General features: G+C 47.4%; 1 protein-coding gene across 3 annotated transcripts in view; it reads left to right on the forward strand.

Annotated features, from left to right (window-relative positions):
• Window positions 1-5692: 5692 nt before the first annotated feature.
• The window catches only part of RNF130 (ring finger protein 130), a 50056-nt gene continuing 40539 nt past the window's right edge, over window positions 5693-15209 (forward strand). For 2 of the 3 annotated variants that reach the window (XR_012463479.1, XM_074155566.1), the window contains exon 1: window positions 5699-6241. Coding sequence is in view for 2 of the 3 variants with exons in the window: in XM_074155566.1 (XP_074011667.1) it covers window positions 5983-6241 (259 nt within the window). In the remaining variant the exon portion in view is untranslated. Of the gene's footprint in view, window positions 6242-15209 lie in introns of all 3 variants that reach the window. The other variant, XM_074155565.1, reaches the window with a different exon arrangement.

A 15209-nucleotide genomic window follows, 5' to 3' on the forward strand; every position in this document is an offset into this window, starting at 1 on the left:
TCAGCCACAGAGCACGGATACGTCACCACCAGAGGAGTCTGGGTGAAGAGGCTCGCCTCAACAGCTTGTCATCTTCTCTTCTCCCACACGCCTGTGGCTGGCACAGCTCCTTGCACCGGGGCATCTCAGCACCAGGGAGTTTCTGCTTGTGGGCCACACCTCTGTGCACAGAGCCAAGGGTTTGGTTTGGACTTTTAAAATTGCTTTTCCTGCCAGACGTACTGCTTTCCCAAACTGTATTTCTTTTCCAGCAGAGGGTTTTATGTGTTTCCTGGCGTGAGCCTGTTGAGGCCTTATGGATGACTTTCCCAAGTCTTAATTACAGTTCTCCGCACAAGTGTAACGGGGAGATTTATTTAGCACATGGGAAAAGCATGCCTGTCATTCAGATTCTCTAAGCCTGTCCAGAGCGCCCGATGTTCCCCTCCCTTTTCGTGTCAGTGGGATGACATGGCTGTGATTTCCATGGCAAAGAGAGGCACAAAACCAGACCAGCTTGAGCCAAACTGGCTCAGGACGTGGAATTGGAAACTGCATGTGACAATGAATTCCCTCACTTCTACTGGTGGCCCCCAAAGTTGCCAGGAATTTAAGCATCTTTAAGTAATTGTTGTGACTCAGTAAGAATCCTCTGGCAGGAGATGCTGGAGAGCCAGGCCAAGGAAGCAGGACAGCCAACGGGGTGTAGGCCAGACCAAATTCTCCTGCCCTCATCTTGCCCTGGTTTTTGAACTGGCGGTTCCCTTCACAGAAGGAAGGCTGCATGTGCCCTGTGCTGCTGGGCACTGGTATTCACATGGGTGGAAGGTGACAGACAGCTGAGCTAAATTCAGGCTGCTCGCTTGGTGATGTGCATGCATAGGACCCAGGCTCTCTCGTTTCCAGTGCTTCACAAACAGTCCTCTGCCTGGAAACACCGCCCCATCTGAGAGAGAGCCCAAGAAAGAGGCCTATCAATTAAATAATAGTTGAAAAACAGAATTCCAAAGTAGCTGCAAAGTCCTCGTCCATGTGTGAGGGATAGAAACGTACTAGCAAAGCCCAACACTTGCAAGGCAGTGGCTGGATTCCTCAGCAGAAAGGGGACAGAGGCGTCCGAGCGCTGTGGCTGGCTGTCAGCGCTCCCAACCAGCCAGGACAGCTGCGCACTGCCTCTAGGTTCAGCTGTAAATTGGTCACAAGCATCCTTGTGGAGAAGGGTTACTTCATCAGAGCCATTGTTAACGATTCCCTGCTTCCCTCTGGGGGAATCACTGGTGTGACATCTGATTTTCGAATGTTCAGATCCTTCGACTCCACAGAAGTTTATTTTCTCTGTTTTGCACCGTCTAGATGGGGGGGGTGAATCAGATCCCATTGTATCTGCGTCAACAGCACGGCATGAACAATGCAGCCATGATACCAGCGAACGCTGGCTCCTCTTCAGACACTCCTGCTGATGAAGAACAATTGTAGTGTGGGATATTGAAGAGCTGTTGAGACAATTGTACTTTCGCTCTCTTGAAAGCATACTAAAATTAGAGTGTACAAACCTGATACCCTTCCCCACACTCTTGCATTTTATTTCTGGCAGATTTTTTTTCAGTGTCCAGATAAGAATGAGCATTAAACGAAGCTGGTCTGGTTTGGTTTTAAGATGTGAGGCAACAGTGTTGTCTGTGTGTCCACAGCGACAAGGGAGTATTTCAACTTTTACAACCCAGGGTTCGATAATTGTGCCTGCTCCGTTCACAGTTCACTCTCTGTTGTGTTTTGTTTGGGCTTTTTACCAGAACTCAACATTGAAGCTAAGCTATTTATCATCATCCTCCTTTAAAATGACTGCTCCCGCTCTACATGCAGTCTCATTTTTCCTTACAAAGTGTTGGCATCGAGAGGACGTTCCTCCCTCGTGAAAACAAAAGCATTGGGTCCCCTACTTGCGAATACACGTGCGTCTCTGAAGAAAAACCTGTGTATCAAGTAACACTTCATTTATATTGCAATATTTTAACCTGGTACCTGTTGTTGCTACAGCAGCATTCAATGTTTCAGTGGGCTGCCTTCGAAGCAAGTAGGTTACAACATGGGTTATGTGCGAGTACAGAAGTGTGGTCTGTGTGTGCGAGTGAGTGTTTTGTGGGTGAGTGCGTCCGGGTGTTTGCACGTGTGAAGTTTTCCTACCGGTGAGCGCCTGTGAGTGTTCGTAACTCACGTTGAGTCTTGTCTCTGGAAGTTCACGGTTATATATCAAACCAGTTAGAACACTGCTTTCCTTTCCTCTCCTCCTATAGTACTTGTTATCCTTCGTCATTAAGAGTTTTGTTGTAATATCTAAATGTGAAAATGAATAAAGTCATAACTGGCAGCTGCTCTCTGGTTCCTGGAGGCCGCCGGTGGGTGCTGCAGCTCTCCCTGCACCGGGCCAAGCAACCACCACGTTTTGGGTTTATTATTTTTACTTTCGTGTCCCTTCGCACTTCCCCGCATCCTCTAGGAAACAGCTGGCCTTTGTGGCATTTCCATCCAGGATGAAACTCGGCCTTTTTCTCATGATGCAGCCGGATGCGCTTTGGTTAAGCTGGATGACAGGAGCCGGGCCAGCCCTTCGCCCCGCCGCCATCTCCCACAGACCCGCGACTCTCCCTCACCGCCTCGGCCCCGGGGCTCTGCGACCCCCCGGCCCCTTTCTGTCCCTGTGACGGGCGCCGGGAAGGACCGACGGCGGCGGGGCCCCCCGGGACGCCCCCTTCTCCTCAGCCCCCTCCCCAGACGTCATGGCGGCGGCGCCCCGCAGGTGGCGCCCTCAGCCCGGCGGCGGCGGCGGGCCGGGAGGAAGATGGCGGCGGGGCGGGCGGGGGGTCTTTGGGCAGGTAAAACCTGACAGGAAAGCGAAGGGCCCGGTGTGAGTTACGGGCGGGATCTTGGGCTGAAGAAAACGTGCTGCTGGAGATGGAACTTAAATGGATTTACGACCATAAATGTTCACTTTTGGGCCCCTCACTACAAGAAAGACATTGAGGTGCTGGAATGAGTCCAGAGAAGGGCAACGAAGATGGTGAGGGGTCCTGGAGCACAAGTCCTGTGAGGAGCGGCTGAGGGAGTTGGGTTTGAGCATCTTGGAGAAAAGGAGGCTGAGGGGAGACCTTCTCGCTCTCTCCAACTCCCTGAAAGGAGGGTGTTGCCAGGGGGAGTCGGTCTCTTCTCCCAAGGAACAGGCGATAGGACAAGAGGAAACGGCCTCAAGTTGCGCCAGGGGAGGTTTAGGATGGATATTAGAAAAAAAATTTTTGATGGAAAGGGTTATCAAACGTTGGAACAGGCTGCCCAGGGAAGTGGTGGAATCGCCATCCCTGGAGGTGCTTAGAAGGTGTTTAGATGTGGTGCTGAGGGACATGGTTTAATGGTGGTTTTGGCAGTGATGGGCCAGTGATGGTGGCACAGGATGGGCTGGGAGGCAGGAGAGAGCAGCCCCAGTGCTGGTGGCCCTGCGTGTGGCACAGGGCAACCTCCCGGCTCTTGGTCCATGAGGAGGGATGGGACCAAGCTGGCAGCCCTTGCACGGAGACTCGAGCACGGCACACTGTCTATCTCCGGCAGAAACGTAGCGAATGTTTTCTCAAATACTTTTTGAGAAATCCTCACATCTCAGAAGTGGTTGGAGATCCTTCTCTGAAGGTCAATGCAGGAATATGAGGGTGGTGAGACACTGGCTCAGGTTGCCCAGTGAAGCTGTAGCTGCCCCATCCCTGGAGATGTTCAAGGCCAGGTTGGATGGGGCTTTGAGCAACCTGGTCTGGTGGGAGGTGTCCCTGCCCATGGCAGGGGGTTGGAACTAGGTGATCTTTAAGGTCCCTTCCAACCCAAAACATTCTATGATTCTATGAACAGTAAGAAATCCTCCAGGCTCTTAGGACTCTCTGGCCCCTTCTGAGGACATTTCAGCAATAAAGCACATGACTTTTCATCGGAGCGATGCAGAACTGAAACTTCAAATTACTGTCTGCGCTGCAAGAACGACGGCTCCGAAACATGTCCTGCTCCATGCAGGATCACTGCATCTGCCGCGACGCTCGCCCTCCGGCTGGGCTGAAAGGTTGACTGAAATGCTGAGAAGCCATTAATGGCACATGGTTCCTCTACCCAGAATTTACCAAGAAGGGCAAAATTTTAAAAAATAATAAAAGTGGCTGCTTCAGAAACATTTCTTGGATCATACTGACGTTTCTATAGAGCTTTTAATGAACAGCTTCTCAGAGGGTTTTACAGCACCACACACCTTTAGCAGAGCCCACTGGCCCGTTCTGCCCCCAGCCGCAGGTTTGGAGGCTGCAGCTTTCCTCGGGAATGGCAGGCGTCTCTCCAAGGGCAGGATCGGACCCACCACTTGCATCGCAACGAAATAAGCAGACTCTTGCTTTGACGGCGTTATCCGACCAGGTGCCTCACGAATGGATAAATGACAAAACCTGCCAGAAGGGAACAGTTTAATAGGATGCTTAGGTTAAAGACCAGGCTTATCGGAGGGACTTCCCCAGCAGCCGGGAAAGTCACCAAGGAGACCGTATCTCACAGGAACAGCAGCGCAGCTATTTGTTCAGAAATTGAGAAAAACGGCCTAACTCACAGCCTGGTTTTCTTTGCCATAAATAATTTCCAGGCAGTTTGCCTTTCAAAATCCCAGGCGGCCATTATATTATTTTGTTCCTTCTCCAGTCGTGAAGAGGCTGAAATCCTTAAAACTAGGATGTTAGTTAAAGAGAGTAATTCATCAAGTCCCATTTTACGGTGTTTGATGGGATTAATATTTATTAACGACATTTGGGTGTTTTTGTAAGACTTCCCGTCTCAGTATGCCAGAAGTGAGTAACTCCAGATTAGGTAGGAGTGACCAAACCCTGACACGCAGTTCCTGCCCCAGCAGCCCTTTCAGCATGAACCGGGTGGCCTGAGCACCCCCCCACACACACCTCTTTTTCACACATTCAGCCCTTTTTCACCCCAGAATTCAGACAGGCTTTTCCACCACTTCTCTTTTTTTTTTTGGATGGTCAGCGCTCCTGACCCGGACGTTAAAGAAGCTGAGGAGCTTCATTAATGTTAATTAGCCTACACCTAATTCCTTGAAGAACCGCGGGTCGCCGCAGCCAAAGGTTCCTCACAGGTACGCGGGATGCTCCTACCGCCGCCATGGCCGCCCTCCTCTGCGCCGCCACGCCCCGGTGACGTCATCGGAGCTAACCCCGCCCCTTTCCCCTGACCCCTCCTTCCAGTGGGCGTGGCTTTCTCCCGAGCCCCGCCTCCCGCCCTCGTGGCGCGGGGCGGGGCGGGGCGCGCCTGCGCAGTGTGGGGAGCGGCGGGCTGCAGTCGAGGCGCCGGGCGGGCGCGGAGCCGGTGGCGGAGCGCGGTGCGGCTGCGGGAAAGGCGCGGGGGGGAGGGCCCCGCCGCCCTCCGGGACTCAGCCGAGTATGGAGCGGCGGTCACCGGCTGCGGCCGCCAGCCTGGGCAGCGGCATGCGCCGCCCGCCGCACTAAGGCGGCAGCGAGCACCCAAGCGAAGCGAGCCCCGCGGCCGGCTGTGAGCGCGACTGAAGGCGGCGGCGGCGGCGGCGGCGGCTCTTCCCGGCGGCCTCCTCGGTGCCGGCGCGGGGCTGTGCGGGGAGGGGGCCGCGGCGCCGCCCCCGCCTCCTCCCCTTCCCGCTCCCGGCGCGGGCAGAGGCAGGCGGGCGGGAGGCATGAGCGCGGCGCCCTGAGGGGCCGGCGGAGCGGGGCTCGCCCCGAGCAGCCTCCCCCGGGGGGCCGCGACCGGCGGATCGGACTCGACTGGGACCTGCCATGACTCCCCTGGCTCCTCCCATGGCATGAGCCCGTGCTCTCCTCCCCACCCCACATCGCCTGCTTTCGGTCTTTCTCCGCTCCTGTGCTGTCAGATGGGATAAAATACACCCGGGCGTGCGGGGCTCGGGCGGCGGAGGCAACCGGTGACGGCCGTCGGGAGTCGAAGATGAGCTGGCGGTGGGCTCGCCAGCACCGGAACGGCGGCTCCTCCGTCCTGCCGCTGCTGCTGCTGCTGCTGTGGCACGGCCGGGTCGGCGCCGACAACGCCAGCCAGGCGTATTACACCGCCCTCATCAACGTGACGGTGCTGAGCCCCGAGCGGGGCGGCCCCACGCTGCTGCGCATCGACCGCGGGCGCTACGGGCAGGACTCCCCCAAGGTGGAGGTGAAAGGGCTGCTGGTGGCTCCCGTCCCCATCAACGGAGGTAACGCTTCCCCCTTCTCCACCCCCGACACCCCCCCCCCCCAGCCCCGCGGCCCGCATCCCTCCCCCGTCGGGTGCCCGCTGCCGGCCTCTGTGTGGGCTCTGCCGGCTTTCCTAGAGAGCTCTGGCAAAAGAGAAGGAAGAACTTGCCCAGAGGAAAATTTAAAAAGGGGAAAAAAATAAAAAAAATAAAAAAAAAAATCCATGAGAGTGCTGGCTTGAAAAACAGCGCTGCAAAGCATAGTGTGTTTTCCGGCATGGATCCCAGTCGGGTAGTCGTATTGAGCGATGAAGATGTTATTTCTAAACTAATTACGGAGGGTCGGTAGCAATAGTTAGCAGTATTTGGTTTCAGGGCTCGGAACAGCTGCAGAGCTATCTGGCTGTGATAGAAATGCCTCTGGACGGCTTTTGTAGCTGCCTGAAGTCATGATAGTTCAGTGTACGTTTCTTAAAAATGCTCTTTAAGCTGTCCATCAAGTCTTGGAAGGACTGAACCCATCAAGTTGTTAGTTACTCTTATGGCTGATCCAAAATGCACTTGTTTGCGGTACTGAACACTGTGTAGTGTCTCTAAATAAGTTTTCTTTTTATTAAGTGAAGCTGTGGTCCATCAGTTGTTCCCTGAGAAATGTTGGGGTTTATGGAGAATGCTAATTTAAACAAGTTAGATTATTGCCCTGAATTTTGCCTGAAATGAAACCCATTGCTTCAGTCATGATGATGTGATTGTAATAGTATCTTATTTTAAAAACCCTTCTTGACATTATCTAAACTGCCATCTTTAAGAAATGGACCACTTGATGGGTCACAGCGGTCCCAACCCGTCTCCTGGACAGTAAACCTCTCAATAATGCATTAAGTGAAATAACGTAGTCAGTTAAAACTAGACTCTTAAGTGGTGAATATTAAGAGGTTTTTTTTTTTTAAAAGAATTGATAGCGCAGAACTACTGTATTATTAAAAGCTTTTTGAGAGTTTACCAAATCTTAAGATGGGGAAAATACTTTGATGCTTCTTCAGAACAAGCGTCCTGCCAGGCAGCCTGCTGCAAGCTTCTAGTCTGTATGAAGCAGACTGTGCTCAGCGGATACTTGCCAATTTCATTGAAGCTCGGTTTCATTAGCTTTACAAAACATTAACTAGAATATATTAATAGATAATAATTGGGGTGGAAGGGTGAGGAAGCAGAAATCGTTGAGCAAGTCTACTGTGATAAGATTTTCATTTGTACTTCAAATCCTACCTTCGTCATGCTCTGAGTCGGCTATCGTCAAATACACTCAGTCTTTCCTCCTTCTGCTTCCTGGTGTTCCTCACTTAAATATACACACACCCCAACCGCCATATGAAATCAGGAGGCCGTCCTGAAAGTGTGAGGTACATAAACACCATTATTGCAAGTAGTATTCTTAGGGTTTTTAAAACTGCTGGCTTTTAATATATGCAAGGTATTAAAATTTGTTTAGCAGCTGCATTATTTGTCAAGAAAAAGCTTTTTTTATATGAACTACTTTTCACTTCTGTAACTTTTTCCTGCTTTCTTCTGATATGATCTTCACTGGAGTGTGATTAAAACATGGAGGGAGGCTGACAGCATTTTCACTGGAAGCTACTAATGAGAGAAGAGCTAAATGAAATCCTGAGCAGTCCATAAACAGCGTTCTTATACCTTACTGTGAAGCGTTGTGTGGTGAATGACTTAAGTGAGACGGCGCAGCGGGAGTCCAGAAATTGCAGAGCTCAGTTTCTGCGGTTCTGATACGCTGCGGTCCTTACAACTTCGCCATCAGTTGTTGGGGAGATTCAGTTTTGTCCTTCTGTTTGTCAACAGGAGACTGTTAAGGCAAACACTGCAGCAGTTGTCTTCACTTTAAAGTTCTTCTGAATTGTTCTGGGTGGACTGTTCTGTAGTAGACACTCTGTCTGAACTTTGCCAAAGTGCACTTCATGTGGCTTAAAAAAATATGTAGTAGGAAAGACTGGAATATTTTATGCTTTTAGTTAAGATGTTCTTGAACACTTAAGGGCCTTATGTTTGTATTCTACTTTTTTTGTATCTAGATTTGATAAAAGATGCTTTCAACAAGATGGTATTAATTGCTCAAATGCTTTTTTATCGGCCTCTTAATATTGCTGTAGAACTTGTTTGCAAATTTTTTTTTTTTCTAATAGCTCTTACCATGAGTATCTGGCACCGGCCTCTGCTGTCGGAGCAGTAAACGCTCTACCCCAGTTCTCATGCATCTGAAGAAGAAAAGGACTCTACAACTGTTAGCAACTATGTTTGAAGATACCTTGACTTTGAAACTGCTTTGATGTCAGGCATTCACCCATTCATGGGCTATCCCTTGAAATTTCCTTGAAAGTGGGCGATCTGTTAGCACCTTGATGGCGTAGACTGGGACATCCATATTTTACAACTGAAATGTCCTTCATGTCACAGTTTTGCAGGCTGTGTTAAGATCCCTTATTCACTGCCCGCAGGAATAGAAGTGATTTTACTAATTCAAGGTTTAGGGCCAATGATCTGCTGCTGAACTTAGACCATTTTTAATAGCACAGCCTGTGGATTTAAGTGTTGTGCTCTGCAGTGGTTTTTGTTAACTTGTGTTCTTGAATATGCCCAATATTTCATATACTACTTCTTGAAGTTGCCAGTCCCACGTGACTAACATCCTTTAAATTTCAGTGCAGAATGATACATTCAATCGCTTCTCCCCTTTCTTTAGCAGAATTTCTTTAATGGCATTCAACCTTGTCATGTTAATACGTGTATTAAAACTCTTTCCCTGTTCTTTTTATAGTCCCTCGCATGAAATTGATACTGGCTTTCAAAAGCAATATTCCCCTGGAAGTGATACGGCAGTAATTCCCGTGACCGCTTGTGAATGTGACTGGTGAAAGCCTCGCTCCGGCGAGCTGTTGGTCACAGTTGGCCGCCGGCTGTAAATACAGCACCTGTGTACGTGTGTCTGTCCAAGCGCATTCAATGCGTGATAGCGGCAGAGTTCCTCTATTAATCTTTCTTCCACTTCTGGTACCTTTTTCTTACTTCCTCCGAGTTGATAATTTTTTGTCTTGACTTAATTTTTTTATTAGAAGAGCGTTTTAACCAGCTTCTGGCTATGAATGCTGATGGGTTATCAAAAAGTGCTCTTCTTGCTCTACATGGAAGGATAACAGTGAAATGCATCTTCACAGCCTGATGCGGCTTTTCTGATAGTTTAGTTCAGGTTTATATCACCTCTTCGGTGAGGTTACTGAGAACTTCTCCTTCGATCCCTTACTCTGTGATTTTGGAACCAGCTGTTTTCAGCCCAGATTTCTTGCTGTAGGTACTTGTGGGCAGCGTCTGTACATGCAGTGTGTAAGTGACCTCTGCTATTAAGTATCTTTGGTATTAGGTGCCTGACACCAGTTGTGCAGACCTGTAGGTGTTGGGCGTATTTCTCTTGCTGTGACAAACCAAGCTAGAAACCATTGAAAACTCACTTTAGCGATTCGTGGTAGAAACTGCAGCACTTTGTGGCTTAGTTCCCTCAAAAATGTTCTCCATGGTGAACGGGATTCTCCTGTAACTGTTGGCTCTGGGTGGTTGCAGGTGATGGTGTTCTCCATGGTGAACGGGATTCTCCTGTAACTGTTGGCTCTGGGTGGTTGCAGGTGATGGTGGGTTTGGATACAGAGATGAGGACTTAAGACCTCAATGTGCTCTCAACAGCCCCCTCGCAGATGGTGGGACCTTGGCTGGCTTGCCCTTGGTGGGCAAGCAGGCAGGGTGACTGGGACCACGGGTGGGACTGGTAGGAAGAGAAGTACCAGCAGGGTGGTTGCAGGTGATGGTGGGTTTGGATACAGAGATGAGGACTGAAGACCTCAATGTGCTCTCAACAGCCCCCTCACAGATGGTGGGACCTTGGCTGGCTTGCCTTTGGTGGGCAAGCAGGCAGGGTGACTGGGACCACGGGTGGGACTGGCAGGAAGAGAAGTACCAGCAGACCCAAAGCCAAACTTGAAAACATTAGGACGTGCTGGACAAATGGGTCAGGAACGAGGAGGTGAGGGGGGAATGGAAAAGGTCTGGAGCCTGAAGGGCTTGTGGGGATGTGATGGGTGTGTGAAAGCCACGTTGGAGAAAGAGCTCATAGAAAGGCAAGATCTCTGCAGAAGGGCTGGTAGGGTTGTGGCTGGGCAAGGAGACTGGGAATTTGAGGAAGGGCATACGTTAGAACAAGGTGGAAGCGGGGATGAAACAACATTGGCACAACGTTAGGAAGGGAGGTGTATCTTGTGCACGGTGCCGTAGCTACAGCATTTTGTAGCATCTGACACTTCATAAACATGTTGTGTGAACAAGTTTTAGCTGCAGAAGGCATAAAATGACAGTTTCCTGGTAACTGCAGAGCCTTAGGTAACATTCAGAATTTTGTGTTCCTTTCTGGCCCAGAATCCAAAACAATGAGCTGTAGGGAAATGCAGCAAGGAAATGTACCAATAAATACAGAGTAGCGGGAAAAAACTATTCTTGTGCATGCCTCCATCCATTACCATTGCTCACAGTATCCAGCTTAATTAGTACTGATTAATTGGTAGCAAAAGTGGAGGTTATATATTGGAGTTTATAGCCGTAATTGTAGTACACTTACTGAGCTAACAAGATTAAATCTTAACTATTACAGGACTCTTCTAAGCTTCAGTGGTTTTTCTTTTGTTTAACTTATTCCCAGAAATAAGATTACCTCTTGTTCAAAGGGTTTTTAAAAAGTGGAAATTATAACAGGCTTGAATAAGGACTATATTGATAATAACACAAGTAGTTATGCATGTAAAAAAATAAATATATATATATATTATATGCATTAAACCCTAATGGGATAACAAGTAACCAGTACCCTTCCTTGAAATAGGAAAGAATCAGAGCGGCTGCGTTGCTCCTGTAGATTTCCCAGCTGAATTCCTTTTCTGGAAATTTTATCACAGGATTGTAATTACCGTGTTGCACAAGGCTGGCTGTTTTGCCAGTCGGGGGTGCGAGGTGGTACCTGCCCGGGCAGTGCCCGCTGCAGGGAGGGGATGCCGTGGGGCACAGCCTGCATGGGACCGCCTCTTCCCGTGGGATGTTTTCCTTCCCAACGAGCCTCCTGAGCCGCTGCCCCTCGGAATATTGTATTACAGTGATTGAAGGTCAGACTTTAAAATGATTTCTGTGTGTGCAGCCGAGACAGAGCAGCTCTGGCAGCTGGTGCTGGCCTCGGTGAGCAGGGTATTAGCTGAGATGCGATCGATATCGAGATACCTGACTCTCTTTCTTTTTGTTGTGTGTTTGTGGTTTGTTTTTTTTTAAGGGAAAAATAAAGGTATAAAATAGTTAATGCCCGTGGTGTGGGATCATGGCACTGGCCTTTTTTCTGTAAAAGGGGGACAAAGTCTGATAACAATCAGTGCAGCAACCTTAGCTGAAGTGAGACATCACAGCTACGTTCCAAGCAATGCAAGGGCAGCATAAACACCCGGTATGTGAGAGAAAGCAAACCCCTTTGCAGTTCAGAAGTAGGAGACAGTCTGCACTCAGGCAGGGGTGTGCTTCTGACAAAGCCTATGACAGCTGAGCTATTAATTCCATTTTTTTTCTCCCACAAAATGGCTATCCCTTTTACAGGGGGAAGGCTAAAGGACCTGGTCAAGCAATGGGAAAGGAAGAGGAGGAATGTCCTGTTGCCGTTCTGATGTGAGCTTGCAGATACTTCTTCAGTAGTTGAGGAAGCCTGGTTGGATCTATTGCGTTATTAACTATTTCTCTCTCACGAATCACTAAAATGCTGTTGCAGACATAAGTCCTTCAGCGGGAAGGGCTCTTGAATTTAAAAAAAAATGCTCAAGGAGAAACAGTTACAGGCAAGTAGAGCAGTCCTGTGTGTTCTGCGAGAGGAAACTGAGGCGCTTCTGAAGTTGAGAACAAACATGCAGCCTGATAGTAGATACTTAAATCGCAGCTGATCCTTTTGTAAAGAGGCTCTTCGCTGGTGCTAGGGCTTACAATAGAAAAGGAGATGTTTACAACAACATTGTACGTCGCTATTTAACCCAGCAGGCTGCCACTTCTCACAGGAAAACTGGTTTGGTTTTTTTTTTTTTTTGCCAACTCGTTCACGTTACATAGGTAGATGTGGGGAAAGGAAAGGCAGAGTAAGTAACTTACACTTCAGATAAGCCAGAAGAGTAGCACGCCTATAAGGAAACATACTTAGATGGCTTTCTGTACGCTTATATCTTCTGAAATTATGAAATTACATGAGTGACTTCTGATCCTGTCTTTTTTTTATGTGCAAGTGATTTGTTTTAGAATAATTTAATATGAAGTTGCTTTTCATTCTGGCATGGACATCATCCAGGTAATATCTGCAAGCCCCAGTCTTTTAGATCCTAATTGGATGTTGGACGATGGAGCAGAGATGACACAGTAATGGAGAGCTATCGATGATGACTCTTGCTGACACTGTTCATTTATCTGTGTCCCTTACAATGCCAATTGATGTGCCTGGCACGTTAGGGGTATAGCAGATGTGTTATTTTAGCCAGCTCGTTATGCTACAGAGTGACCATAATTATAAGGCTTTCACTTTTTTCAGAGTGCATTAAGTCTATTGAAAAGACAAGCAGAAAAACTCAGGCTTTCCACTATTCTGTTTAGTTAAAAGTGAAAAGATTACTTAACATTTGTGGTGTAAATAGGATGCTAATGTAAAGAAAAGTGGGTTGTAACTTTTTATTATGTCTCAGGTGTTTTTCAGTTACTCAGTTCAGGTTTATCTAAAACAGCCACATTTTCCTTAATGTTTTTGTATTACTTACAGTGCTAAAATAATACCATCCGCTGTTAAATCTTCATCAGGACATACTGAATCCACCTTGTCAGGAATAACACGCTGTATGCGTTTGAGGGGTGTTTGTTGGTCTATATCTGGAAAGCTTTTATCTCTTAATATCTTGTTTCCTAATCCTGTTGCTCTATCCAGTAACATTTCATAGCTCTGTCCACAGCTGAGAGAGACTTTGATCTCCACCGTGGTAGAAAATTTTGTACTATTTTTTCTATTGCCTCTTGCTACTTTCTCTGCCAGTTTTTAAGCTACAGATTTTAAGACATACAAATTTAAAGGTGCCTACATACATTTTTATAAAACTCAATTATAGTAGCAGACTTTTGAGAATGCTGCCTCCCTTTTCAAGGTACCTTTTATTGCTTTTGTGATTTTTTTTGCTCTAGTAGCCCATTACCCTTTTTTTTTTTTTTGGTCCATTTTTGTATTAACTTGGTATTTTAGTTTTGAGGATGGTTGTACTGGAAAAACTGCACATAATCCATAGGATTCCTGCTCTTCATCCATGTCATGTATTTTAAGTAAATTTGTTGGCCATAGTGTCTACTTTCAGGGTTAATTTTGGCAGTTTGAGGAGATTCTGTGAAACTGTGGCCATTTCTTGAATGGCATTTTCCAAAGGCTGTATCACGTCTGAGATTCTTGAATATGATTTCACTGGAGGAGGATAGGATTTTGCCTTTCAAGGCTGGAGAAACTTCCTATCGCAGTCTGCTGGTGCTTGCCCCTTCCCACATTTTTAAGTGGAAATGTTCTGAACAAGGGGAAGTGTGTGTTAACCAGTAAACTGCTTTTATCTTAACAGAGGACGTCAAGATTAGTTGCAGGTGTGCCATGTTGTGGTTCTATCACAATTTCAAAAAGGACTATAATTCCTTTAAAATAATTTATTTTTTTTTAATTTTCTTACTATTCCCTTAAATTTAAGACTACAAAAACATGCCACACAAGTGAGTGGATGCATAAGTGCACTATGATCATTGCTGTTCACGATGGCCATCGCTAGTGCTCCAAAACGTGTGTGAATCAGCGCTGGTTAGCAATTTCCAAAGGGATTCGAGGAATAATGTCAGAGTAATGGAAGACAATGCTTTCTAAAATTCAGCTTTGGCCATCCCTATTTCAGATTTTCTCCTGATCCCCGTATAAAACAAAAGCACAAATACAAAGATAGAGCGAATATCCCTTCCATGCCTGAAAGGGCTGATACAGCCTGGAAAAACAATTGTGAAAAGGATGTGCTTGTCTCTGGCTCCCCACCCTCCTTCCAGGGGAACAGGGAGAGGCACTTCTTGTCCAAATTAAGAGATGCAACGGCTTCCCGTACGATCGCCACGAGATAGATTCTTCTGCACTGCTTTTCTTTTAGGGGAGCAAAAGATTTTCTTCCTTCTTTTGGTAAAGATCATTTAGCTATCTGACTCTCCTTTGTCGCAGGTTTTAACCTGAGCTATGCTAAGCTGAGAATGCTCAAAAAGATTTTTTTTCTGTTTTGTTTCCAGCTGTTAAACTGGATATCTTTTTGTGGTAGACCTTTGGTTGAAATCCCATAGTCTGTGCTGAAGAACTCGCATCTTTAGAAGGAAAACGTTATGGGGCACTTGATTTGAATTGCTCTTAGGAGCTCTAATGTTTTCAGAGCTATTATGCAAAGAAATTGTTTGTTTATGTCTTGAAAAATCACTGTTTATTCCAATTATTTTTAGTAGCCAGAGATTCTTACACGACTGGCCTTTGAAAGGGTAGATATATTTGTGTTACAGGTTAGTGTTGGCTCTAAATTTCTAAAATCCTGATTTTTTTTTTTTTTTTGATTTTTTTTTTTTTTTTAAATTACTGATGTGAGCATTGTATCAGCCTGAACTGCGTGTTTCCAGTTGTGTGAACAGAAGTGTCGTTCCTGGGTTTCACTACCGTACTGGGGGTTTATCGTCTGCCTTGCGCTTCGTGCCTTTCATACGTAGCCACGTGTGGGTTTTGGGCTGTTCCAAGGATTTGTCCCAGCATTGGAAAGGATGAGAGCTTTGCAGGCTGTTGCCTTCAGACGTCCGGCGCTTGCCGTTTCTGTTACCCCTCCTTTTTACC

This window comes from Numenius arquata, chromosome 11 (genome assembly GCF_964106895.1).
Source record: "Numenius arquata chromosome 11, bNumArq3.hap1.1, whole genome shotgun sequence".
Taxonomy (NCBI): domain Eukaryota; kingdom Metazoa; phylum Chordata; class Aves; order Charadriiformes; family Scolopacidae; genus Numenius; species Numenius arquata.